Raw genomic sequence first — 27,907 nt, 5'->3', positions numbered from 1 at the left:
GACAGGAAGTGATGTCAGTTACAGACAGGAAGTAATCTGGAATAAAGACAAGACGTTGCATGTGGCAGGAAAGAGAGGAGGTAATAAGATTTTATTTTCTATTTACACACACCGGGCTCACCTCTGCCGATCACTTCCAGCAGAGCTCAGTGAGGCTCTTTGTTCTCGGTGACCCCAAACATGGCACATTGCAGCCACTGAGATTCCCAAGAAATTACAAAGACTGAGATGAGGGACATGAATGGGGGGAGGGGGTCTGCCAGTCAGAGGGGGTTATGAGCAGGGGTGGCAGAGAGATGAGATGAGGAGGATGGATAGGAATGGATGGGACAAATGAAGGGGCAATAATATGGGCAGCCCTGGAAGGGGCACATAGGTGTTGGAGGGAGATGGAGGGCAGAGGGCTGCACAGAAACTCCAGAGAGCAGCTGGCAGAGGTAGGAGAGGAGTTGGAGATGTGCAGAGAGTTGATTCTGCCCCTCCCCTCACACATCTCAAGGGCCCCACACACACACTGAGGACCCCCACACCTCATACAGGCACTCGCCAGGCTCCGGGCGCTGCAGTGACGGGTCCCTCAGAGCCGGCACAGGGCGCAGAGTCCACCCAGTATGGAGAACTTGGAGCTTGTGTCTGGGGGAGGAGTTGGCTGATGTTGGGGGGCGCTGTGCCCATGTTGGGAGCAGATCAGACACAGCAAGGGGGCTCTGCAAAGGCTGAATGTGCTGCACACTCTGTTCTCAGCAATCCTAATTGGTGATCACCAGGGGAGCCTCCCCTGATCCTGGGACCCTTTACTCCGGTAGCAAGAACCTTTCCTGCTTTCTCAGTGATTCCCCCCCACCCCCGCTCATTAGCGGAACACCATTGTCACAGGTGTGACCTTTGCGACTGTAATAGTTCTGCCACTGGTTCTGAGTAAACTAGAGGAGCTGAGGGGTCCCTGAGGCGGTAGTGGGACTAAACATCTCTGGGAGCCTCTAAAGAGTAGACTTCATCTGAAGGGCTCTGGGACCCCTGAGGAGGAAGTGTAGATGAAGGACTTTGGGGGCCTCCTAGGAAGTAATAGGACTGAACAACTCTGAGAGGTTAGTGGGGCTGAAGGGCTGTGGGGGCTCTGAAGGGGGTAGTCAGGCTGCAAGGCCCTGAGGTAAGAGGGGGCTTCAGGGCTCATAGGGGCTCTTGGTCTCTGATGGTCCTCCCACCCCACATGCACTTACTTTTCTGACCTTCTTAAAGAGCTCCTGCCAGCAACTGAAGGAATATAACAAAAAGGAGGGTGGAAGGGAACCAAAACATTGCGTTACATAAGGTACCCACCGGTATTGTACCGCACACTTGTATTAAGCGGGAACATAAAGAAAAATGTGCTCTGTGTCAGAGAGACGACTCAGTGCAGTGTCACATGAAGAAATCCCAGGAAATAATACCCGACTAATAGGGATAAATTAATTGATTAGCCAATGATTTGATAAATGAGTTATTTATTGAAAAAGGATCAATTGTTAAAATGACAGTAATTCCACACTTTATACTAAGAAAAGACAAAAGGTCTGGGGACAAAGACACACATAAGACAGCGACAAGACACCACCAACAAAATTCATCAAATAGCACTATAAATGTAATAGACAATAAAAGAACATCACCACCAAGCCTAATACATTATAAATTGTATACAGAGGCAACGGCTGTTGCAGAATTGAGGTTAATAATGTAAGCAATGTGACATTGCATATAACAGTCCGTGGTAGAAATTGTAGAGTAAAAGGACAAAATGAGTCCAGGGGATTGGAGAAAAGGGGGAGATGAAAACGGGGAGCCGTCTGCAGATATACAAAGTCCAAGAAGCTGTAGATGATGATAACAAGCCGTGTATCCTTTAGACTGAACGTAATCCAAATCAGCAGCTGATTGATCAATAAGGCTGTAGTGATTAATCGGAGCGATTCCACTGAACCAAAATCAATGATCAGAGGTCGGAGCCGGACAATAGTAAAGTTCTAAGTGGAAATAAGACAATAGTTCAGTCACACAGGACTTGATGATGAAAAGAGACCGTTATATGCGATGTCATATTCCTTCCATTATTATCCTCCATTCTGTAACCGCCGTTGTCTCCGTATACAATTTATCATTTATTAATCATTTATCAAATCATTAGCTGATCGATTTATTTATATCTATTAGTCCGGAATTATTTCCCAGGATTTCCTCATGTGACACTTTGCACTGAGTCGTCTCTCTGACATTTCTCTTCAGTAAGTGAAGGAAGCTTCACCTCACCATATCACTGGTCAAGAAGAATGTTCCACAACACAAAATAGACCAAGAGAACAAACCCCTCCTCCTGTTGTCCTCCTCCTACCCACACTGAATTGCTATTGGAGAGCACAGAACAGACTCCTCCCCCGCAGTTCTGTACTCCACCATCAGAATCCTCCTGCTATCCAATCCCATCCCTTCTCTTACTGCAGAGAGTGACATCACTCCGATCAGTCAGCAGGCTGCCGGAGATTGGAGCCTTGCAGCCGGAGTTCTGGCAATTATCCTGATTAGCCGACAACTCCGACCAAAAGTCAGCAAGTTCCCCTTCCTGGGCGTCATGATGACCCGACATTGTCCTCACAGCACTGCCTCAGAGCAAACAAGTCAAAGGAAGGATCGTATTTATCATTCCTTGTCTGCAGATCTAAAACTGATCAAAACCAGTTCAGAAACCAAACAAACCGAACAGAGAGAAGAGAATTTCTGATCTGGCAGAACAAGAGGATCCCAGGAGGCCAAAAAATAAATCAGATGCTAAACAGTCCAAACTAAATGTGTCCCTGGGGGGAGTAGTTCTTATATGTATAGAAACCCTCCTATTACCCCCTCATATCCACATCCTATTATTGTGTGACCAACACCATCCAAATAATTCTTACTTTCATTTCCCAAAGTTATCCGTCTACAAGGAGACCTGTATAGATCAAATGACGGCACCAATGAGGATGGAGGAGGACCGGAGTCACATGACTGAGAAGATACTAAACCTCACCCTGGAGATCATCTACCTGCTGACCGGAGAGGTGAGGAGGATTCTGGGAGGTCACATGACATCACTCTTATCTCTATTAATAAAACACAGACCTGACCGGAGAGGTGAGGAGGATTCTGGGGGGTCACATGACATCACTCTTATCTCTATTAATAAATCACAGACCTGACCGGAGAGGTGAGGAGGATTCTGGGAGGTCACATGACATCACTCTTATCACTAAAAATAAAACACAGACCTGACCGGAGAGGTGAGGAGGATTCTGGGATTCTAACATGATATTCCTATTGGTTCCCCAATACAGAGATTTCCTCTTGTGAAGTCCGGTGATCATATGTCCATCACAGTGCCTCCATGTGACTCCCTAAAACCTGAGAGACACAATATGGAGAAGATTCTAGAAGTCACCAAGAAGATGATGGAGCTGCTGACAGGAGAGGTGAGGAGGATTCTGGGAATTGTGGGACATTATCCAGTAACAGACAAGGGATGTGTCTGGATGGTGACTGTATCATTGTGTGTGTCAGGTTCCTATAAGGTGTCAGGATGTCACTGTCTATTTCTCCATGGAGGAGTGGGAGTATTTAGAAGGACACAAGGATCTCTACAAGGACGTCATGATGGACAATCAGCCGCCCCTCACATCACCGGGTAAGAGGAGACTTTATTGTAAAGGAGAGAGCAGTACGGAGGCTCCACCTAGATCCCCCATCATCTGATAAACACATAGAAACAATGTATTCAGTCAGTGTGTGTGTTTCCTACAGATGGATCCAGTAATGGGAACCCACCAGAGAGATGTCCCCGTCCTCTGTATTCCCGGGATTCCACACAGGAAGATCACACCATCCCCCACTGTTACAAGGTTGGTGGTACGGAGGATATAAAACACACTTATAGAGACAATGTGTGGATTTTCTATGTGATGTCACAATAATAAATCTTCTATCTTACAGATGATATTCTCTCTCATTTTCTTGGTTTAGAGTGGAGATCCAATGGATATAGAATTTGAGGTGAAATCAGAAGAAGAAGAGAGGTATGTGAGGGATGATCAGCAGTCTATGGAGGAGGATGGAATAACGGGGACATTTATAGAGGAGGACACTCCTACAGAGATCAGCACAGGTGGGTCATTAACACTAAATCCATTCCTCCACCCATACTGCTCACTGATTGGTCCAGAGTAGGGCGGGGACTGGGTGATATCAGCCTGTAATCCTCTGGTCAGGGATTTCCCACTGTAACAGCTTTCATTTGAATTTCTGGGTTCCCGGTGCCACTCACCATCACACAGACCCGCCTCCTCACCGCTCACATCACACAGTCCTTCCTATTCGCCCGATGTTCTGTCTATCAAATGCACCGGGCAAGGAGGCGGGACTGTGTGACATGAGCGGTGCTGGTCAAAGAGGTGGGCTGTATGTGACGGTGAGCAGCAAAGAGGCAGGACTGTGTGATGGTGAGCGGTGCCGGGAATCCAGCAATTCCAATGGAATCTGTTAGATTTGGCAATCCCTGCTCTTTGATAGGCCAGCTCAACTCTTCCTCTCCTATCTTCCCCTGGCTAGGACAACAGCTCCTGTTCAACCCCTGCCTGCTGGTGGTGCTCACCCCCCTCCTCCGAGGCAGCCATATTTTTCCATTCGCAAAATGTTAAATTTGAGGGCCGCCTTACACTATATACTCTATATTGTACATTTCATATGCCTGACCCCTGCACTATATACTCTACTTTGTTGTACATTACATCATTCTGATACTATAAAATCCTAACTGTTGTATCCTACATAATATGTTGTACATTACATAGTCCTGACTTCTTTTGCACCCATTTCCTGCCAGCTGGACATTTTATATCGGATGATGTGATTGGAGCACAGACTTTTACATGTTGATAATAATGTGATAACATCCTCAAACTTTGGACCCTTAAACAGAAAGTGATAATGAGGGAGGAGTCAATAACCCAATGATGGGGGTCTTCAGGATCAGTCCAGTCTTCATCTTGGTTGTTCTCCCCCCATCCTCACTCTCTGACCTCTGGTGGGGCTCAGCCCCGCTGTTATTCATGACTAAATCATGGACTAAATAAGGAAGTGCAGGACTTCTTGTGTTGGGAAGATGGCAATGAGTGATAGAGGGGGAGGGGACACTCGTCCTATAATCCCCTCATCACTGTCACTCCTATAAAAGACAGTTCTCGTTGTTTCCTCACTCTCTGACTAAGGTCCATGAATAAAGAAATGATCTGGTAGGAGATCAGAGGACCCATTTACTAGTTACCTTGAGGGGGGAATTGTAAGATCCTCAGAGACAAAGCTGCCTGATGTGGGCGGAGTCCTGGTTTAGGGGAACCAATCAGCTGATGTCTAGTAATAATCTTTGTATTTCTATTTTAGTAGATGGACGGGAGATGAGGAAAACCTCAGAGGATTGTCTCACTTTGTCTCCAGACTGTAAAGTAGAAGATGAGGACATCACACAGTATAGTCCAGGAGAAAACCCGACTACCTCAAATGTCCATCCGGCACCACACAGTGTAGATGGACCATCGTATTCCTCTTATCCTGAGGAACCTCAGACTGTGAGGGACGGTGCCGGACCATCGTATTCCTCTTATCCTGAGGAACCTAAGACTGTGAGGGACGGTGCCGGACCATCGTATTCCTCTTATCCCGAGGAACCTCAGACTGTGCGGGACGGGGCCGTCCTTCCAACAGAGAAGAGCTTTTTCTGTACTGAGTGCGGGAAGTGTTTCCATACTAAATCCCATCTTAATGTGCATATAAGATCTCATACAGGGGAGAAGCCGTATTCCTGTCCTGAGTGCGGGAAATGTTTTTCAGATAAGTCCAATCTTACTACACATCAGAGATCTCACACGGGGGAGAAGCCGTTTTCCTGTCCTGAGTGCGGGAAATGTTTTTCACAGAAGTTTCGTCTTGAAACACATCAGAGATCTCACACAGGGGAGAAGCCATATTCCTGTCCTGAGTGCCGGAAATGTTTTTCACAGAAATCCAATCTTACAACACATCAGAGTTCTCACACAGGGGAGAAGCCGTTTTCCTGTCCTGAGTGCAGGAAATGTTTTTCAAGAAAGTCCCATCTTTACAGACATCAGAGATCTCACACAGAGGAGAAGCTGTATTCTTGTTCTGAGTGCGGGAAATGTTTTTCAAGAAAGTCCCATCTTTACACACATCAGAGATCTCACACAGGAGAGAAGCCGTATTCCTGTCCTGAGTGCGGGAAATGTTTTTCAGAGAAGTTTTGGCTTGACAAACATCAGGGATCTCACACGGGGGAAAAGCTGCATTCCTGCCCTGAGTGTGGGAAATGTTTTTCACGGAAGTCCTATCTTCACACACATCAGAGGTCTCACACAGGGGAGAAGCCATATTCCTGTCCTGCGTGCGGGAAATGTTTTTCACAGAAGTCCCATCTTTACACACATCAGAGATCTCACACAGGGGAGAAGCCGTTTTCCTGTCCTGAGTGCGGGAAATGTTTTTCACGGAAGTCCTATCTTCACACACATCAGAGATCTCACACAGGGGAGAAGCCATATTCCTGTCCTGCGTGCGGGAAATGTTTTTCACAGAAGTCCCATCTTTACACACATCAGAGATCTCACACAGGGGAGAAGCCGTTTTCCTGTCCTGAGTGCGGGAAATGTTTTTCAGAGAAGTTTTGTCTTGACACACATCAGAGATCTCACACAAGGGAGAAGCCATATTCCTGTCCTGAGTGAGGGAATTGCAGTACATCAGGGACCCCACACAACCCTCGAGGTGTATTAGTGCCTTGAGTGCGGGAAATGTCTTCTATATGAATGTTGCTGGACATCACAGCTCTCATGTGGGGAAGAAGCACACCCTGATATACACCTCAGATATACTCCATGGCTGATCTTCATCATGGAAGAAACAGTTGATAAGGAGATCAGAGATCACCAAAGACATGGATGAAGTGTTGTACCGTGTCGGCCATTGATAGCAGGAGAAAAATAAAAATGGAGTCATTACCTCCCATTGGCTGAGTACATTTTGTGGTGGAAGATTTCACAAACACTTAGAGGTCTGTTTAAAAAAAAAAAAAACAGTTGAATAAATTTGACAGACATTTGCCCAGCTATGATGAATATTGTCTGTATTTTATTTCATGCAGTGATTTCCTATGATCATCTAGTGGCATTGGCGTGGCACTGCAGTAGTAATACCACATTATGGACACTAGATGGAGCTACACTGTGGGCCTCCGTAGCACTACATAGTGAAAGTGGTGCTCAGGGAGGTCTAGGCCACTTCAACTGGTAAGTGTCAGGATTCTTTCTCCATCCCCCCACCTCTGAATGCTGGGCTGTATGAGTTCTTGTGCAGTATGGCCAGAGGACATCAGGAGTGCTGCGGTTCCTGTGTCCATGTTGGGCAGCACAGTCATGCATCCAGAGTATTCATGGAGAGTCTCCAAGTGTTGTAAACTTTTGTCAGTTTTCTTCCCCACAGACAAAACACCCCAGATGTGCATGGTTACAGCCTGGAAGACACCTACTGGTAACACAATGACTGGTCACAAAAGGTACCCGGGGCAACAGGTACACACTCCTTCCTGATGGGGGCAGTGGTGGGCACTGACAGGCTAGGTGGGTGATCACCTGGGGTAACCAGTGCACAGTGCTCTCTCAGCTGACTAGGATCGCTGTATCAGAATCAGTCCCACTATACTGGTCAGCAGGCCTTATGTCTACTAGACGGCAGAGAGTTGAGGTCAATGTCTTCTTTCTTTATCGTACATCACGGGACACAGCCATAGTAATTACTATGTGGGTTATACGCCACCTATAGGTGAATGGACACTGGCAACCGATAGACAGGAATTTCCCTCTATATAACCCCTCCTACACAGGAAGTACCTCAGTTTTTTCACCAGTGTCTGTAAGGTGGTGCTCACCGATGTGCCACATGTGCTCTTGGAGGTTCTGGAATGGTTCTACTGAGAATCAAGGACTTCAATCGGATCCAATCGATAAAGCTGTCGGCCAAAATGGATGGTACCTGAGCCTCATTGGATAGGAGAGAAGATTCCTCAAAGTTTGACTGTAATGCAGCCTTATGGTGCTGGACCCTGTATAATGGAACCCTGTGCAGTGTTGTTCTGACCAAAGTGCTTTCCTGCAGGGTGTTATACAGGTCAAGGGGAGTGGACCCCAGAATAAGGGCTAGTTTACACTTGCTGCAAAACATGGCTTCGTACACACTTTGTTAAAGCTCTCTGAACGCCAGTCAAAGCCTATGGCACTAAAAATGTGTAGATTACAGTCATGTTTACACCTGCTTTTGCTTGAGGCTTCGGTGGGGCTTCGATGACACTGTGTTGGAACTTCGATGAGGCTTTGGTGGGGCTTCAAGCGAGCTTTGTCATAGACTTCTATGGAGGCTTCGAAGCATCACTGAAGCTACATGGGGTATACTTTTTGAAGCAAAGCAAAAGCAGGTGTAAACAGGACTGCAAGCTATCCATTTTATTTAGTGACAATGTTCAGAGAGCTTTAACAAAGCCTGTCCGAAGCCTTGTTTTGAAACAAGTGTAAACTACCGTTCATGTGTGTTGAAGCCAAAGCAAGTGTAAATGAGCCCTAAGGGGGACCCAGTCCCTCAAGGTCTTTTATGACAAAGCCCGCCATGATAGGTGAAGGTTGGACTCCTGTTATGTTCAGGGACCTGCAGCAGGAATGGTAAGACTGCATTTTGCAGTTTCTCTTTAAAAAAAAAGAACTGTCTGTCTGTTCTCCCGGTGGCCACGGGGGGCAGTGTGCTTTTCATGCTCTGTGTACTTCTCAGGAGTATTTGGTTGCAGTGTCTCCTTTAGCCACTAGAGGGCACAGGTTTGATCAGTATGGCCTATTCCCAATTCCACTCCAGTCCTTTACTGTGGAATGTCCTCAAGTCATGGGGCGGGAGGTCACAGTCATTAGATATTCTATTGTCTCTTCACCCCAGAAAACCTTGGTCTGGAATGGTTGTTATCTTTGCAACTGTTTTCTCCATTTTGTGATATGACTGGTGGGGTTGTTGCATATCAATGCTCTAATACTGGAGGTGCTTAGTCTTTTTTTCTTGCATTGGTTGACATGGCTGAAGGTCCTTGTGAGGGTCTACTTAGATAACGCCATGGCTGGGTTTATGTAACTCAACTAATCCCCAGAAATCAGGTGGCCCCAGAGAAAGTGAATTTTACTCTGCCTTGGGTGGAACTTTGAGATGAACCCTTTTGGCTGCCAGGTCCATATGGCGTAAAAATTATATGGACTAATTCTGTCCCAGGGACCATTCTGACCCCCATCTGCAGTCGATCCCCCCCCCCCCAACCGATCCCAGACACCCCCTCCATGTAGTGCTGCTGGCCGTCCTCCTGCTGGCTGCAGCTATTGCTACTGAAGCTGTCAGGATGGAGAGTGGCGGGGAGGGGGGTTGTTAAACATGTGTTCACCAGCCCCCTCCCTTTCCTTCAATGGACACAGTCAGTGATCTTTACCAATTGCTCCTGTGTCTATTGATAACTGGGAACAGGTAAACCGTGTTTACTATGTTTCAGTTTATGAATGAATAGAGGTCCCTATACAGACTCCTATTCATTCATGTAATGTGCAGGTTAGGCTGCAGAGAAAGGGACTGTCTTCAATCCAATAAGAGACATCAGGGGTCTGTTTAGACCTCTGATATCTCACCAAAGCCCCCCTCCCAAAAAAAGTACAAAATATTAAAGATAAAGTTGTAAATTATAAAATAAAAGTAATAAAAAAAATAATATTAAAAAAGTAAGGCCTCGTTCACACAGGGCATGCTACAGTTTATGCCCCTGTGAGGCCCTGTTTACGGCACAGGAATGCACAGGTATTCCATGCATTTGTAGCAACTGCACAAACAGCATCTGTTCCTAATTTGACATCCATGTGGGTCCATGTCCCTGAGCTCACACCATCTGTGTTTGGGCCGTACACCCACACCAATGTCAGATTAGAAGCAGAGGCTGTGCCACTGCATCCTAATTGACATGAATGGGACTGCCTGCATGGGGATGCACGAAACACCTGGGCATCTCCATACGGGTAAACATGGCCCTCCAGAAGCGTACATCCCATGTGAACGAGGATTTAGTAGGAATTTATCAGAAATGTTATAAGTTATGTTATGATTGTCCACTAATAATGATTTTTAGTGGAAATAGCATTTTGCTAACCATTTGCGCAACTATTGTGGACCCTAAAAAATCAGTAGCACATTTTATTTATTCTAATGGTCGTGTGCTTTCAGAAAATATATGGTTTGAGGGGTCTTTTACAAACTCTGAAATTTGTAATGGAAAAAATATAACATCAGATTTTAAGAGTAAATTGTTTTTATTTACCATTTTGCGTACCTTCAGTTTTCACCATTTCATAAAAAGGCACAATTCAAAATTTACAAATATTTATTAACTCAATACAGTCTTAGCTTTTATATTTAGCAGGAATTTTGTAAGTTTTTCCATGTATGTATCCACTTTTTAGTGTTTTTTTTTTAAAGAAAACAGTGAATTCATAAACATGCGCAACTATTGTGGGGCATAAAGAAAACATTAGCACATTTTTTTAAATTCTATAAGTCATGTGCTTTTGGAAAATGTATGGTTTGGGGGGTCTTTAACAAACTCTGAAAGCTGTAAGGGAAAAAAAGCAATGGAAAAACTGCAAACTGGCCACCTGAATTGAAAAGTGAATTGCAGGGCTTGGCAGCAAAAGGGTTAAAGCTCTAGTCCTCCAGGAATGGATGTTTGCCAGGTGAATTTTTCTCAGCTGTCAGCAGTTGTCTCTGTAGAAGCAAGCTCTTCATCTGGAGGTGTTCTGGAGCACAGTCAATGGTGAGGCTCTCCCGATGTGGACTTCTGGAGTCCAGGTTCAATGGGGAACTAAGCAAGTGTGTCGTAAGACCAGCATCCTTCGTGCCTCTGTGTTAGTTGCTCTGATGACATTGTGGGATCGGTAATCCTTGCTTCTGCCTTCCCTCTGCTGCATTTTTCCTTCATTTGCTTCACTGCATTCAGGTGGAGGATTCCTGTGCTTCTGTATGTTCTGACTGGGACCAGCAGAACATGGTGTTCTGATGTTGTGACTTGTCAGAGGACAATCCTTGGATCTCTGGATAGTCAAGCACTGTAGTTGAAAGGCCAGATTATTCCAGCCTTATGTTGTCAGTCGGCATACCAGATTGGCTATTGCAGTCAAAAAGGTTTTAAGAGATAGGGGTGTCTAGGCCTTGTGTTTTTCCTGCTTTTTTGAAGGCTAGTATGGCTAAGTCAAGGAATTCTTTTCAAAAGTCTTGGCAATCGTATGTTGCTTGGTGTTGACCTAGCGGTTTCCTGCTTGTATCTTGGATTCCTACACAGGGGGTATGATTTGTTTCTGGCCTTGTGTATGATAAAGGGCCATATTTTGGATTTGACTGTCTTTTGGAGACTGGTTGCTGTTCCTGTTCTTGATGCATGCCTTTCTACTAGATCACATACAGTATGTTGTTTCTCCAGTCAGCCCATCATTGGCTTCATGGGATCTTAATTTAGTTATTTCTGTTTTTACAGAATTCTCCATTTGAGCCTATTCAGGAGCTTCCTTTTTGTTCCCTTTGTTGTTTGACATGGAAGGTTGTGTGTTCTGGTTGCCATTACTTCAGCTTATAGGACTTCGGAACTTGCTGTCCTTTTTTTGTAAGAAGTCTTTCTTGGTCTTTTCTTTCATGGTAAGATAGCTTTTTGACCTCTTTTTTTTTATCTAAAGTGGTTTCTATCTTTTCATCTCAACCAGAACAGTGTATTAGGGATGAGGCCTTGTGTAGTGTGTTCCGGCGTGTAGAGAGAGGAGGATAGGCAGGGACAGTGTGTTCTTTTCTCTGGCATCTGCAGGAGTTAAAGTGGGTGTTGTGTGCCTCCAGCACAGTATACACCTGTATCTACCGTTTTTTTGCAGGTGTTCTCTGATACAGGCATCTGCAGGAGTTAAAGTGGGTGTTGGTTGCCCCAAGCACAGTATACACCTGTAGCTACCCTTTATTGCTGGTGTTCTCTAATACAGGCATCTGCAGGAGTTAAAGTGGGTGTTGTGTGCCTCCATCACAATATACACTACCCAATTGCTGGTTTTCCCATCTCCGTGCAGGCCATTACTATGTCTGGAAGGCCAGCAATGAGAGGCAGACAGTCACAAGCCAATAAAAGAGGGCAAGCAGGCTCTGTGTCTAGAGACAACATTGCTGGTCGTAGACGCGGTGCATCGTCATCATTAGCACGTGGCCATGGGACACACTTGACCTTATTTTAGGCAGCTGGACATGTTGAGCCACATCATGCCGAAGACTTGGTAGAGTGGATGACCAAGCCCTCCTCATCCTCTTTCACCCAGTCTCAGGGTACTAGCAAAGCAGCTGCCAACGCGTCCTCTTCCCTCGTCTCAATGTCATCAGTCACTCCTTCCCTAGGCCCACCATGTCCTCCTGAGGAGTCCCCCGAACTGTTTGAGCACAGTGTTGTGTACATGATCCAAGAGGATGCCCAGCGTTTTGAAGGCTCTGATGATGATACCCAGCGAGAGGAAGGCAGTAGCGTGAGCGCAGAGAGAGGGGATGCTCAAGAAGGACCGCAATCTGGCAGTCATGTTCCACCAGCTGCAGCATACTGCCAGGTTTGCTCCAGTGATGAAGAGGGACAGGATGATGAGGTCACTGACTCCACGTGGGTGCCTGATAGGAGAGAGGAGAAGGCACATCTCCAACGAGGCAGGATGCCCTCCGGGGGTCAGCTTAGGGGCAGCACACCGACTGAATCACACCGCAGAGCTCCGCCTGTGCAGGGCACTGTCTCTGCACGTTATTCCAAAAGTTCTTTGGTGTGGGCCTTTTTTGAGACGAGTGCATCAGATCGCACAGCTGCTATTTGCAACATATGTCTCAATCGTATCTCGCATGGCCAAAACATCAGCCGCTTGGGCACCACATGCTTGACCAGACATTTGTTAACCTGCCATGCAGCTCGTTGGCAAGCGTACCTTAAAGACCCACACCAAAGAACAAAGCGGACCTCTCCTTGCTCATCAGCTGGGATCTCCAACCCCACTAGACCTTCAATTCGCTCTGAAACCTGCACTGAGAGGAATGAAGCTGTAGAATTAGGTGTGTTACAGCCAAGTACTTGTGGGCACTCTGCTAGCAGTACACCCACGTCCGATTGTAGCAGGCAAATTTCCCTGCCCCAGCTGCTGGATCGTTGAAAGAAGTTCACTCCCAGCCATCCACATGCCCAGCGGTTGAATGCTATCTTGGCTAAATTGCTAGAACTTCAACTGCTGCTTTTTCAGTTGGTAGACTCGGCCCCCTTCCGTGAGCTTGTGCAATGTGCGGTTCCTCAGTGGCAGGTCCCCAAACGCCACTTTTACTCACGGAAAGTGATTCCGGCTCTCTACCAGTGTGTGGAAGGCAATGTCCTTGCCTCGCTGGACGGGGCGGTCAGCGGTAAGATGCATATTACCGCTGACTCATGGTCCAGCAGGCATGGACAGGGACGTTACCTGTCTTTCACGGCCCATTGGGTCACTCTTCTGGCAGCTGGGAAGGATGCAGGACAAGGTGTAGTAGTGTTGGAGGTTGTTCTACCACCACGCCTCCAAAATGCTACTACTGGTTGTGACACACCTCTCTCCTCCACCCCCTCCTCTTCTTCTTCCTCCATGGCCTCTTCCAGTGCTCTGTCCTCGGAACCAGCGGTGCTCCGTAGGCGTTCAAAGAGCTACGCAAGTATGCAGGAAAAAAGATGCCATGCCGTGCTTTCGCTGGTTTGTTTGGGGGACAGGAGCCACACTGGGGCAGATATTTTGTCAGCTCTGAAGGGGCAGGCCGAGAGGTGGTTGACGCCATGGCATCTTAAGCCAGGAATGGTGGTTTGCAACAATGGCACCAACCTCCTCTCTGCCCTTCAACAGGGACAACTGACCCATGTGCCCTGTGTGGCTCACGTCCTTAACCTGGTGGTGCAGCAGTTCTTGGGAAGGTACCCGGGCGTACAGGATGTCCTGAGGCAGGCCAGGAAAGTCTGTGTGCATTTCCACCGATCATTTAATGCCTGTGCTTGGCTGGCTGAGCTCCAAAAGGAGTTGAACCTGCCCAAGAAATGCCCACCAGGTGGAACTCAACGCTAGCAATGCTGCAGCGGCTGCACATGCAGCAGAGGGCCATTAATGAGTACCTGTGCGACTATGGCACCAGGACAGGGTCAGGGGAGCTCGTTTTTTTTCACCACGCCAGTGGAGCATGATCAGGGATGCATGCACTGCCCTGATGTGACAGTGCATGCATCAGTGACACTGTACCTCTTGTCCACTTGTTGGAGCACACGCTGTATGGAATAATGGATGGGGCACTTGTGGCAGAACAGAGGCAGGAAGAGGAGGACTTCCTTGCCTCTCAAGGCCCCCTTTATCCAGACAGTGTTCCTGCCGTCCCACCCATCACACAGGAAGAGGAGGAGGAGGATTGTGTCAGCATGGATGTGGAGCCTGGCACTCAGCATCAGCTGTCTTTTAGGGATGATTTACAGTGCCAAGAAACCCGTGGACTTCTACATGGCTGGGAGGAGGTGGCTGCGGATCATGTTGTCCTTAGTGACCCAGAGGACTCCGGACCGAATGCCTCAGCTAACCTACGCTGCATGGCCTCCCTGATCCTGCAAAGCCTGCAGAAGCATCCTCGTATTCTTCGGATCAAGGAAAGGGACCATTACTGGATGGCCATTCTCCTTGATCCACGGTACAAGGGTAAGGTTGCGGACCTTATCTTGCCGTCGCAGAGGATGAGACATCTCCGGGAGGCCTTGCAGAAAGGTCTGTGCCACGCGTTCCCAGAGACTGGGAGGTTACAAACTCCTGGACAACGTGTTGCTGAGGCTTCGGTCAGTCACAGAAGGAGCGGTGGAGAAGGTAGCCATCTGACTGATGCGTTCAGACAATTTTTTAGTCCGCAGCCCCAAGGTATGATCGGTTCCAGCAACCCTCGCCAGCGTCTGATTTACATGGTGCAGGAATACCTAGAGGCAAGGTCAGACTTGGACACCTTTCCCACCGAAAATCCTCTGGCTTACTGGGTCTTAAGGATGGATCACTGGCCAGAGCTTGCATAGTATGCAATTGAGCTACTGGCCTGTCCTGCATTCAGCGTTCTTTTGGGAACGCACATTTAGTGCTGCTTGAGGCTTTGTAACCGATCACAGGGTGCGCCTGTCCACCAACTCAGTTGATCGACTGACCTTCATCAAGATGAATCAGTCTTGGATCACCCACAGCTACCAAGCACCTGAAGCTGATGTAACCGAATAATTTTTTTTGAAATATCACATCCCTTCAAGACTGCCTATGCTGATGCTGAGTGACTGTCCTGTTATGTTGATTGTCTATCCTCTTCCTCGTCCGCTGATATGTTGGAAGAACATTTTTGGTTCTGGGTGATGCCACCAGCCCAATTTTTCAGCCCCTATTTAACAGAGGCGTTTAATTACAATTTTTGATGCAATGCTTTGCAGCCGGGCTCATTCCTGCACTACAACTAGAGTATATGGGAGAGGTTGCAGTGTCGTGGCACCAGCACCAGTGCCTAAGGCCCAATTTTTCAGCCCTTGTTTAACAGGGGCATGTAATTACAATTCTTGATATAATATTTCACAGCAGGACCCGTTCCTGTGCCCACTGAGAGTAACTGTGAGGACTTATAGTGTTGTGGCACCAACACCAGAACCACCAAAGGCCCCATTTTTTACCACTGTTCAACAATGGCATGTAATTACAATTCTTGATATAATCGTTCACAGCAGGGCGTTCCAGCGCCCACCAAGAGTCACTTTGAGGCCTTACAATGTTGTGGCAACACCAGCACCTTGTTCCGCCATTTCTGCAGAGCATATAGGGCAGGCTCCTACTTTCAAACATCCAACTTACAAACGTCTCCTACTTGCAAACGGAATGAGACAACAGGAAGTGAGATGAAAAAAGACGGACGGCAAAACAAACTATACAGGGGTGATAACCCTTCCCTATATTTTCCAAAAAGCTTAAAAATAGATTTTTTGACCGGAGCTACACTTTAAAAATGTACCAGTTGAAAATTACAAACAGATTCAACTTAACACAACAAACCTACACAGTCCCTGTCTTGTTTGCACCGCCTGTATACTGCTGTTCTGAGTATATAGGGCCTGGGGGCCACACGTATTTCCTTTTTTTAATATGGGTACGGGGTTCCCCTTAATATCCATACAATACCCAAAGGGGCTGGTAATGGGCAAGGGGGGGTTACCTACCCATGCCATTTTTCTCAATGATTTTCATCCATATTGCCGGAACCAGATATAACATTAAAACCGCAAGCAGTTTTAAATGATGTTATTTCCGTTAAATGTCATTTTGTGCAGGGACTGTTCTAAACACGGGAAACACGTGCCACTTCACAGGCATACTATAGACACCCCCCAGGCACGATATTTAAAGGAATATTTCACTTTTTTTCACTTTAATCGTCATTAAAATCAGTGCTCCCGCCAAAACGGCCATTTTTAAAAACATTTTAGACATTGACCCATGTCCCCTGGGGCAGGAGCCAGGTCCCCAAACCCTTTTTAGGACAGTATCTTGCATATTAGCCATTAAAATTAGCACTTTTAATTTTGAACGTTCGAGTCCCATAGACTTCAATGTGGTTCTAAAGTTCGTACGAATTTTGGGTCTGTTCGAAAGTTCTGGTGCGAACCGAACCGGGAGGTGTTCGGCTCATCCCTAGTCCCAACCTTTCTCTCGCCCCTTTCCCCTTATGACAGTCTTAATAGACAGGGATGAAGCTATATGACCTAAATGGTCTTTACCTCATATAAAGTCCCAAATAGATACTCCACCTTCTAAAAATACTTTATCTAGCAGATGTGTACTAAATATACCTGTGAACACTCCGATGGAGAGTAGACAGTGACAAAATAACATATAGCCACCAATCAATACAGTTTGATTAAGGGAAGTAAAATATGTACCCTTTGTCCCGAAAATGTCTTACCAATCAAGGAAGTCTGATAACTCAAATGTAAGCAAAAGGCCGATTATCAGAAACTCCTGGATTGTCTAAAGCTCCTCGTTTTGGATTCTCAGGGTCGCATGTAAATCACCTCCTAGGCAAAGCTCGCCATCTGATATGGAAGTTTATTGATAGGTAACTCCTCTCCTCATATTGATTAGTGGGTCCAAATTAATAATAACTACTGCAGTAGGGAACAGACACAAAAGATACACGCTACATCTTTCCAAATAACTGTTGTGTTTTATTATGACGCAATTGAAGGTTTTTATACACATGATTACATAGGTATCGCATTAATATTACAATTGTACTTGTATGGTTACAAGGGCGTAACATAGGCAGGCTAATTCGAATCAGGACTCGAAAGAATGCAAACATGTACTGAAAACATTATTAGTGCCCTGTGCAATACATACACACATATAATACAATTATATTCAGAACTTACACATTTACTCTACAGTAAAAACATGCCCCCAAATGACCTCTTTTTGCAAAGTAGACAGAGACACCAGTACTGGAGTTTAATAATGCGTCCGCTAACACCAGTGCTGGGGGTTTAATAATGTGTCCGCTAACACCAGTGCTGGGGTTTAATAATGCGTCCGCTGACACCAGTGCTGGGGTTTAATAATGCATCTGCTGACACCAGTGCTGGGGGTTAATAATGCATCCAATGACACCAGTGCTGGGGTTTAATAATGCATCTGCTGACACCAATGCTGTGGTTTAATAATGTGTCCGCTAATACTAGTGCTGGGGTTTAATATTGCGTTCGCTAACACCAGTGCTGGGGTTTAATAATACATCTGCTGACACCAGTGCTGGGGGTTAATAATGAATCCGCTGACACTAGTGATGGGGGTTAATAATGCATCCGCTGACACCAGTACTGTTGTTTTTGAAGTTTGCATGCAGCCCCCATGGGATATGAAAACTTGTCTTGTGGCTCTCAGGTAATTTGAGTTTGAGACCCTTGCTCTAAAGAAAACAATGGTTAACAATAAAACACAATAAAAATATGAGATGAACTCAATAAAACAACTTTTTTTAACTGAAATCTATACCAAAAAAGTGAAAAAAATATATATGCTGAAGCAAAGGAGCAATCCACTCGCTAACCACACAAGCCCCTCATGCTTGGGCATGCACATTTTTTAAACTGTGGATGAGAAATCTCTTCCTGCAGCGCCGCAGGCACAGATGTACGTATTCTGAGAGCAACACCCTGCTTGCTGTCAGAATAAACAGATCAGTGCTGCAGCTGATTGGTGTTCCTGCAAAGTAAATGACACAGGTTAAAGCGTAACTCCACTTTTGTTGAAAAAAAAAAAAAAAATTCCCCTCTGGGCTATCTGTATACATTGCAGGGATTATAACAATCTTTGTTGCGGATTCCTACCTTTTGTTATTCTGAAGAAATCCCTGTGTGTTTGTCTGTGCCTCTGTTCTGAGTGAGTCTAATGGGAGTGATTTCATAATTAACTGTCAGCTGTGCAGCTGCAGGGCACTAATGAGGAAAGCTGCTGGGCCTGCATCCCTTTAGACATGTTCCCATTGAAAGTATCTCTCCAAAAAATGAGATTTTTGTTTCAGGGGATGCCTGAAATCTGACTTGTATCTAAGGGCAGACTTCTGGGAAAATTGGTGAGCCAATCACACAAGGAGGAAATGATGTTTCTGGGGAGTGGTCAGTACACACTCTGTGTATAGAACAACTCCAGGTAGTCATATTGCAATGTATTCTCAGAAAATTACATTGGCTGCAGATTGAAAAGGAAAGGTCATTTTTAATAACATTCAATTACAATATGATTAGTGTCACAATTATATGCGCTATATTATTTTTTCTTTATTTGCTTTTTTTTGCCACGCAAGTGGAGTTACCCTTTAACCACTTCACGCAAATTGCTGTACCCGTACCTCGGTACTTTGACACCAAATACCATTGTTATGGCAGCAGCTAGCTTACATAGTTACATATTAGAAGAGGTTGAAAAAAGACACAAGTCCAACCTATGTGTGTGATTATATGTCAGTATTACATTGTATGTCCTGTATGTTGCTGTCGTTCAAGTTATTATCTAATAGTTTCTTGAAACTATTGATGCTCCCCGATGAGACCACCGCCTGTGGAAGGGAATTCCACATCCTTGCCGCTCTTACAGTAAAGAACCCTCTATGTAGTTTAAGGTTAAACCTCTTTTCTTCTAATTTTAATGAGGGGCCACAAGTCTTGTTAAACTCCCTTCTGCGAAAACGTTTTCTCCCTAGGTGGCACAGAACCCTGATCACTTGACTCCACCCAAATATATAGGTTCTCCCAGCAGGCCAAGGGATTCAAGAAAACCCCTGCCCATTGGCTGAGATACCCCATATACCCATAACCTGGCCTTGGGTTGCCCTTCTCATGTCATATGGTGATCAGGATATTGATCCATACAGACACTATACTAGTAATGGTGGTGATCAGGATATTGATCCATACAGACACTATACTAGTAATGGCAGTGATCAGGATATTGATCCATACAGACACTATACTAGTAATGGTGGTGATCAGGGTATTGATCCATACAGACACTATACTAGTAATGGCGGTGATCAGGATATTGATCCATACAGACACTATACTAGTAATGTTGGTGATCAGGATATTGATCCATACAGACACTATACTAGTAATGTTGGTGATCAGGATATTGATCCATACAGACACTATACTAGTAATGGTGGTGATCAGGATATTGATCCATACAGACACTATACTAGTAATGGCGGTGATCAGGATATTGATCCATACAGACACTATACTAGTAATGTTGGTGATCAGGATATTGATCCATACAGACACTATACTAGTAATGGTGGTGATCAGGATATTGATCCATACAGACGATATACTAGTAATGGTGGTGATCAGGATATTGATCCATACAGACACTATACTAGTAATGGTGGTGATCAGGATATTGATCCATACAGACACTATACTAGTAATGGTGGTGATCAGGATATTGATCCATACAGACACTATACTAGTAATGGCGGTGATCAGGATATTGATCCATACAGACACTATACTAGTAATGTTGGTGATCAGGATATTGATCCATACAGACACTATACTAGTAATGTTGGTGATCAGGATCCTATAGTGTGAGTGTGATAGTGTGCGGACAATCTAATGCTAGCTGACCCTGGCACTATCTGATGTAACAAGTGACCCTAATACAGCGATTGGTGAAAAATACTGTACACTGACGCTGTACTAATGGCACTGGTTGGGTGACAGGGGGGGATCAAAGGGTGAATGAGGGCAATCAATGGGGTTAAATGTGCCAATCTAAGGTGTGTGGGTGTAAAGTGTGGTGATTATACTCACAGTGTGGTGTTCTCTTCTCTTCCTGAACAGAAAAGGACTCGGGAAGAGAAGAAATCACAAGATAGCTCCCCGTGTTTACAAAATAAAACACAGGAGTTATTTGTCATTGGCTGCTAGTGATCAGCAGGGTACGGGGCAAAATCATTGGCTGGGACCTGCTGACAAACTTGTCCTGCAGCCAATGACAGTGGAGGTTTCTGGGTGTGCGCGTGCATGTGTGCGGACCCGGGAGAAAGCCATGACATAAAAGTGCATTACCAGACCTGTATGAGCCGCCCATCCATTGTATTTTTACAACACTTCATCCATGTCTTTGGTGATCTCTGATCTCCTTATCAACTGTTTCTTCCATGATGAAGATCAGCCATGGAGTATATCTGAGGTGTATATCAGGGTGTGCTTCTTCCCCACATGAGAGCTGTGATGTCCAGCAACATTCATATAGAAGACATTTCCCACACTCAAGGCACCAATACACCTCGAGGGTTGTGTGGGGTCCCTGATGTACAGGAAGACAGGACTTCAGTGAGGAACAATTCCCTCACTCGGGACAGGACTATGGCTTCTCCCCCGTGTGAGATCTCTGATGTCTGGAAAGATTGGCCTTCACTGAAAAAGATTTTGCGCACTCAGGGCAGGAATATGGCTTCTCCCCCGTGTGAGATCTCTGATGCAAGTAAAGATTGGACTTCACTGAAAAACATTTCCTGCACTCAGGACAGGAATATGGCTTCTCCCCCGTGTGAGATCTCTGATGTATGTCAAGATGCGACTTCACTGAAAAACATTTCCCGCACTCAGGACAGGAATATACCTTCTGCCCCGTGTGAAAATTCTGATGTGTGGAAAGACTGGACTTATGTGAAAAACATTTCCCACACTCAGGACAGGAATACGGCTTCTCCCCTGTGTGAGATCTCTGATGTGTATTAAAATTGGACTTCTGTAAAAAACATTTCCCGCACTCAGGACAGGAATACGGCTTCTCTCCTTTGTGAGATCTCTTATGTGCGTAAAGATTGGACTTCTGTGAAAAACATTTCCCACACTCAGGACAGGAATACGGCTTCTCCCCTGTGTGAGATGTTTGATGTTTATCAAGACTGGACCTCAATGAAAAACATTTCTCACACTCAGGACAGGAATATGGCTTTTCTCCTGTGTGAGATCTCTGATGTACATTAAGATGGGATTTAAAACGGAAACACTTCCCGCACTCAGTACAGGAAAAGCTCTTCTCTGTTGGAAGGACGGCCCCGTCCCGCACAGTCTGAGGTTCCTCAGGATAAGAGGAATACGATGGTCCATCTACACTGTGTGGTGCCGGATGGACATTTGAGGTAGTCGGGTTTTCTCCTGGACTATACTGTGTGATGTCCTCATCTTCTACTTTACAGTCTGGAGACAAAGTGAGACAATCCTCTGAGGTTTTCCTCATCTCCCGTCCATCTACTAAAATACAAATACAAAGATTATTACTAGACATGAGCTGATTGGTTCCTGCTGTGCTCCAATCAGATCATCAGATATAAAATGTCCAGCTGGTAGGAAATGGGTGTATCAAAAGAGAATACATATTATGTGTATATATAGCAGTGGGGGAGGGCAGAGAGCAGAAGTCAGGACTATGTAATGTACAACATATTGTATAAGATACAACAGATAGGACTATATAGTATCAGAATGATGTAATGTACAACATAGAGTATATAGTGCAGGGGTCAGGAGTATGTAATGTAGAATATAAAGTATACAGTGTAAGGGTCAGGACTCATAATATTGGTATTCAGTAATCAGTGGAAGATGAAATGATTACATGAGACAAGTTGCAGAGGTCCCACACCGCTGCCTCCCATCTCCTGAGACTGCACTCAGTGACTTGGGTCTGAGACTATACAGACATATCCCTCCACCCGGCACAGCCAGCAGACAACAGAGCAAGTAATCCTGGGGGGATTGTTCTGTCAGAGATATTGCCATACCCGGGTATGGGACAGAAGACCCAAATCACATACCCCAGGAGCCTAGGTCTAGTAATATCTATGGTGAAAATCAGTGGCAGAATTATCGGGGTCGCTGAGATCGCCAAGGCGACCGGGCCCCATGCTGCAGGGGGGCCTTGAGGGCCCCCCTGTATATCTGAAGGAGCGGGCGGCCGAGACTGAGCTCCTGTGTGTAGATGGCGAGCGGGCGGGGAGGGCATTCAAGGGCACACTAGCAGCATTTGATGGCACACTGGCAACGTTTAATGGCACAGTTGTAGCATTTGAGGGCACAGTGGCAGCGTTTGGCAAGTGGCAGCGTTTGATGCCACAGTGGCAGTATTTGAGGGCACAGTGGCAGTATTTGAGGGCACAGTGGCAGCGTTTGGCACAGTGGTAGCGTTTGATGGCACAGTGGTAGTGTTTGAGGGCACAGTGGCAGCATTTGGCACAGTGGCTGCAATTGATGGCACAGTGGCAGTGTTTGAGGGCACAGTGGCTGCATTTGAGGGTACAGTGGCAGCGTTTGACGACACAGTGGCTGTATTTGATGATTTTGTTTGTAAAAATTTTTGTGCCCCCCAAAAATTTTGAGCACCAGCGGCTGCTGTTTAGATGTATGTATGCACATTTTATGTATCTGCGTTTAATCCTGCCCCCCTTCCCATATTCGAGCTGGGCGATTTTCAAAAAAAAAAAAAATTGTCCTTTAAAAAAAAAAATCGATTCACAATTCAAATCGAGTTTTTTTTTATGGACACCGCGCCAGTCCTGAGGAGCTGCGGGCAGGAGTTTTTAGGTGAGGCCGTGGCTTCGTCCTAGTCCGTGGGTCCGGCCTCGCGGGCTAGGCCGAAGCCGCGGCCTCACATAAAAACTCCTGCCCGCAGCTCCTCAGGACCGGTGCGGTGTCAGCACCGATCCTGGTGAAAAAATAAATATCTAAAAAAAACTATTTGCTGAAAATTTGAATTGATTTGACCTCTCAACTCGATTCAAGATTCAAATTGATTTTTTTTCCCAGCCCTACCCCATATGTGTACAATCAGAATTGTTTTTTTTTTTTTCTTGCTTGTTCAAAGTACCAGCAAAAAAAAGCTATTCCTCTGAAAAGCGATCTGAGCACATTTGACAGCTGGTGAAGGGGCAATATGTTGCCTCCTGACCACCTGTTTTAATCCCTTAATGTGATTGTAAAGGTTTGCTTTTTTTTTTTTTTTTAATAACAAACATGTTATACTTACCTTCACTGTGCAGGTCGTTTTGCACAGAGTGGCCCCGAACCTTGTATTCTGGGGTCCCTCGGTGGCTCTCGTTGCTCCTCCTCTTATGAGACAACCCCCTAGGAGAAGCGCTCTCCAGGGTGGGGGGGGGGGGGGGGGTTACCTTGCAGGCGCAATTATCTTTGGATAATCTTTGGGTAATCTTATTTCACAAAACATTTTTACGTTTTAAGTACTCTCTTATCTGATGACTAACTGACCCCATGATTATTTCATCACCCATGCTGCTATTTACTACCATACAGTTTGGGGGACAATTGGTCAGCATATGCACTAATATAATCACTAACACAAAGTATAAGCACACGTATTTCTTGTGCACATAAAGTGTACTCCTCCTCTGCTTATATCACTGCATGTGTGATATTCTTTACACTTCTTTCTAACAGGTACACGCACTGTGAGCGTATATAGTGTATTATTTTTTCTTTTCTCTCTTTTTTTATATAGCACTGCACATTTAATACCCTCAATTCTCCCTGCAATAGGCATACTAGCTCTATGTAGCTCATATGAAAATATTTCGGGTACAATAGTAGTATATGCCCATATAAAAGGTAGCACCACTGACCCCATCCTTAGTATAATCCTTTTTATGTAAAGCTCTGGTAGGGGAGCTTTATCGTTAGGGGAGGCTGCAACCAAGATTGCTTACCTAAACGCAGCTTTTTGTAATAATTAAAAAATGTATTTAGTGTTAATGACCCACCTGTGCTGATCTCTGTAGGAGTGTCCTCCTCTATAAATGTCCCCGTTATTCCATCCTCCTCCATAGACTGCTGATCATCCCTCACATACCTCTCTTCTTCTTCTGATTTCACCTCAAATTCTATATCCATTGGATCTCCACTCTAAACCAAGAAAATGAGAGAGAATATCATCTGTAAGATAGAAGATTTATTATTGTGACATCACATAGAAAATCCACACATCATCTCTAGGAGTAGTGATGGACGAACTTCCGACGGGACGTTTCGCGAACGCGAAACGCGAACGGACACAAACGTTCGCGAAAACGACCGTTCGCCGCGGGCTCCATTGACTTCAATGGGAGGCGAATTTCGCAAACCTTTAGGTCGAATTTGCGGCCACGGGGTAATTATTAGGGGGTAGCACGTAGTCCCACCACCTGGACAATAGCATAATACATGTATGAGGTGAATTTGGGATCGATAACTACAAGCATTTTTTTTTTATTTGGGAAATTGTTCTGACAATTCAGGACTATGGAGCTAATGAAGGCAATGGAGGAGAGGGAAGGTCAGGGACCAGGGTAGGCAAACAAGAGGGTGCAGGAGATACAGAGCACTGACAGCAGCACCGTAATACAGAGCACTGACATCAGCACCGTGACATACAGCGCTGACAGCAGCTCCGTGACATACAGCGCTGACAGCAGCTCCGTGACATACAGCGCTGACAGCAGCTCCGTGACATACAGCGCTGACAGCAGCTCCGTGACATACAGCGCTGACAGCAGCTCCGTGACATACAGCGCTGACAGCAGCACCGTGACATACAGCGCTGACAGCAGCTCCGTGACATACAGCGCTGACAGCAGCTCCGTGACATACAGCGCTGACAGCAGCTCCGTGACATACAGCACTGACAGCAGCTCCGTGACATACAGCGCTGACAGCAGCTCCGTGACATACAGCGCTGACAGCAGCTCCGTGACATACAGCGCTGACAGCAGCTCCGTGACATACAGCGCTGACAGCAGCTCCGTGACATACAGCGCTGACAGCAGCTCCGTGACATACAGCGCTGACAGCAGCTCCGTGACATACAGCGCTGACAGCAGCTCCGTGACATACAGCGCTGACAGCAGCTCCGTGACATACAGCGCTGACAGCAGCTCCGTGACATACAGCGCTGACAGCAGCACCGTAAGCAGCCCCAGGAGGAAGTCAGCACAGCACAGGGATGGTGTGATCCCCTCATAATAAGAACCCCCAGGAGGAAGTCAGCACAGCACAGGGATGGTGGGAGCCCCTCATAATAAGAACACCCAGGAGGAAGTCAGCACAGCACAGGGATGGTGGGAACCCCTCATAATAAGCAGCCCCAGTAGAAATATGACACCGCTCAACCTCTTCAAAGAGGAGGGTAGGGGCATATAGTACGGTGTGCTTTTTTGGGTCAGGGAAGTGAGCCAAATGAATTAAGAAGGTCTGTGTGCTTGATTCCAAAAATTGTTTATAGACATATACATGGTCTACTGATCACATGTGTTGAATTCCTCCGAGATCCATGCCTCATTCATTTTTAGAAATGTGAGGTAGTTAACACTGTGGTGAGCTAGGCGAGTACGCTTATCGGTCACAATCCCCCCTGCTGCGCTGAACGTCCTTTCGGACAGGACACTGGATGAGGGGCAAGCCAACAGTTCGATTGCAAATTGGGCAAGCTCTGGCCAGAGGTCAAGCCTGCCCACCCAGTAGTCTAGGGGTTCATCACTCCTCAGAGCGTCCACATCGGCCGTTAACCCAATGTAGTCGGACACCTGACGGTCTAGGCGTTCCCTGATGCTGGATCCGGATGACACCTGTCGATGGGTCGGCTGAAAGAATGACCTCATATCCGAAGTCACCAACACATCTTCAAACCGGCCTCTTCTTGCAGGCGCTGTTGGATTGGTACCCGCAAATCCTTCTCTGGGAGTGGGAATTGCTCCTCTGCCAGCGCACGCAAAAGCAGAATGCAGCATTTCTCGAAGCAAGGCCTGGAAGTGCTGCATTCTGACAGCCCTCTGCGACGGCGGTAACATTTCCGCCATTTTGTGTTTGTACCGGGGGTCTAAGTACGTTGCCACCCAGTACTGGTCCTTGACCCTCATGCTTTTTATACGGGGGTCCCTATTAAAACACTGGAGCATGAAGGCCCCCATTTGCACTAAAGTGGAAGCGGTGTGGTGGCCTGGCTCCTGCTCATCATCCAGGATAATGTCGTCCTCTTCATTCTCCTCTCCCCATCCTCGCACAACAGGGATCCCAGAAAGGTTTAAAGCATGCTCTTCTTGCTCCTGCTCATCCGCCCCGGCACCATCCTCCTCTGACTCCTCATCAGACTCCTGTTGTTGACTTGTCTCAGATAGAGTAGCCCCCCCTGGGAATTCATCCAGCATTGCGACTTCCTCATCTTCCCGCTCCTGCTCCTCCACAGCCTGATCAATGACACGACGCAATGCACGCTCCAGAAAGAAGGCATAAGGTACCATGTCACTGATGGCGCCATGGCTGCGACTGACCAGTTTGGTGATCTCCTCAAATGGCCGCAGAAGTCTGCATGTGTCGCGCATGAGCAGCCACTGGCGCGGTGAAAAAAAACCCAGCTCCCCAGAACCGTTTCTTTCGCAGAGTTCATACAGGTAGACGTTAACTGCACGTTTCTGCTGGAGCAGCCTATCAAGCATATAGAAGGTTGAGTTCCATCGCGTCGGGCAATCGCAAATAAGACGTCTGACCGGCAGATGGTGTCGCCGCTGAATGTCAGCAAGGCGAGCCATGGCCGTGTAAGATCTTCTGAAATGGGCCGAGATTTTCCTTGCCTGCCGCAAGATGTCCTGGACCCCAGGGTATTTGACAAGGAATCGCTGCACGACCAAGTTTAAGACGTGTGCCATGCACGGCACGTGCGTGATTTTGCCCTGTTTCAATGCGCTAAGCAGATTGGCACCGTTGTCACACACCACTTTACCAACTGTCAAATTGAGCGGTGTTAGCCACTCATCTGCCTGTGAACGCAAAGCTGAAAGGAGTGCCGGGCCAGTGTGGCTCTTTGCTTCCAGGCACAACAGACGCAGCACGGCATGGCAACGTCTCACCTGGCATGTGGAATAGGTTCTGGGGAGCTTGGGCGGTGCAGTGGAAGAGACGCTAGCAGCGGAAAAGGAGGAGGCAGCTGAGGAGGAGAGGGAGGAGGATGGAGTAGGAGGAGGAGAAGAAGAGTCAGGCCTGCATGCAATCCGTGGCGGTAAAACCAAATCTACACGGGTGCCACGGGTTACATGCTTGACGGCCGTCAGAAGGTTCACCCAGTGGGCAGTAAAACTGATATACCTTCCCTGCCCGTGTTTG

General features: G+C 46.4%; 4 protein-coding genes across 6 annotated transcripts in view; 2 read left to right on the top strand and 2 right to left on the bottom strand.

Annotated features, from left to right (window-relative positions):
- LOC143989821 (uncharacterized) overlaps positions 1 to 27,907 on the bottom strand; it is a 184,519-nt gene that overhangs the window by 5,664 nt on the left and 150,948 nt on the right. The window lies entirely within an intron of this gene.
- LOC143989877 (gastrula zinc finger protein XlCGF66.1-like) lies at positions 29 to 4,652 on the top strand. Its single transcript, XM_077490156.1, has 5 exons — positions 29 to 80; positions 2,943 to 3,071; positions 3,345 to 3,479; positions 3,568 to 3,905; positions 4,027 to 4,652. The coding sequence occupies exons 1-4, from the start codon at positions 60 to 62 to the stop codon at positions 3,757 to 3,759; spliced, it is 477 nt and encodes a 158-aa protein (XP_077346282.1). The 5' UTR covers positions 29 to 59; the 3' UTR covers positions 3,760 to 3,905; positions 4,027 to 4,652.
- Positions 4,757 to 27,907, top strand: part of LOC143990006 (uncharacterized) — a 57,927-nt gene continuing 34,776 nt past the window's right edge. The window contains exon 1 of the mRNA XM_077490245.1: positions 4,757 to 6,785. Within this exon, the coding sequence (XP_077346371.1) occupies positions 5,370 to 6,785 (1,416 nt within the window). The 5' untranslated portion in view covers positions 4,757 to 5,369. The remainder of the gene's footprint in view (positions 6,786 to 27,907) is intronic.
- LOC143989801 (uncharacterized) lies at positions 17,402 to 22,535 on the bottom strand. The gene has a single exon (XM_077490072.1). It carries the CDS (start codon positions 22,050 to 22,052, stop codon positions 21,123 to 21,125), a length of 930 nt encoding a protein of 309 aa, XP_077346198.1. The 5' UTR covers positions 22,053 to 22,535; the 3' UTR covers positions 17,402 to 21,122.

The sequence above is a fragment of the Lithobates pipiens genome, unplaced genomic scaffold (genome assembly GCF_037356315.1).
Source record: "Lithobates pipiens isolate NorthernLeopardFrog02 unplaced genomic scaffold, aLitPip1_a1.2 Scaffold_18, whole genome shotgun sequence".
In the NCBI taxonomy this organism is placed as follows: Eukaryota; Metazoa; Chordata; class Amphibia; order Anura; family Ranidae; genus Lithobates; species Lithobates pipiens.
This window is presented reverse-complemented; position numbering and strand designations above follow the sequence as displayed.

Excerpts from the sequence above, each read along its gene's own strand:
- LOC143989877 (XM_077490156.1), top strand. The coding sequence starts at position 60 with ATGTGGCAGGAAAGAGAGGAG. Across the intron at positions 3,072-3,344 it reads TCTACCTGCTGACCGGAGAG|AGATTTCCTCTTGTGAAGTC; the intron begins GTGAGGAGGATT and ends TCCCCAATACAG. Across the intron at positions 3,480-3,567 it reads TGGAGCTGCTGACAGGAGAG|GTTCCTATAAGGTGTCAGGA; the intron begins GTGAGGAGGATT and ends TGTGTGTGTCAG.
- LOC143989801 (XM_077490072.1), bottom strand. The coding sequence starts at position 22,052 with ATGTCTAGTAATAATCTTTGTATTTGTATTTTAGTAGATGGACGGGAG.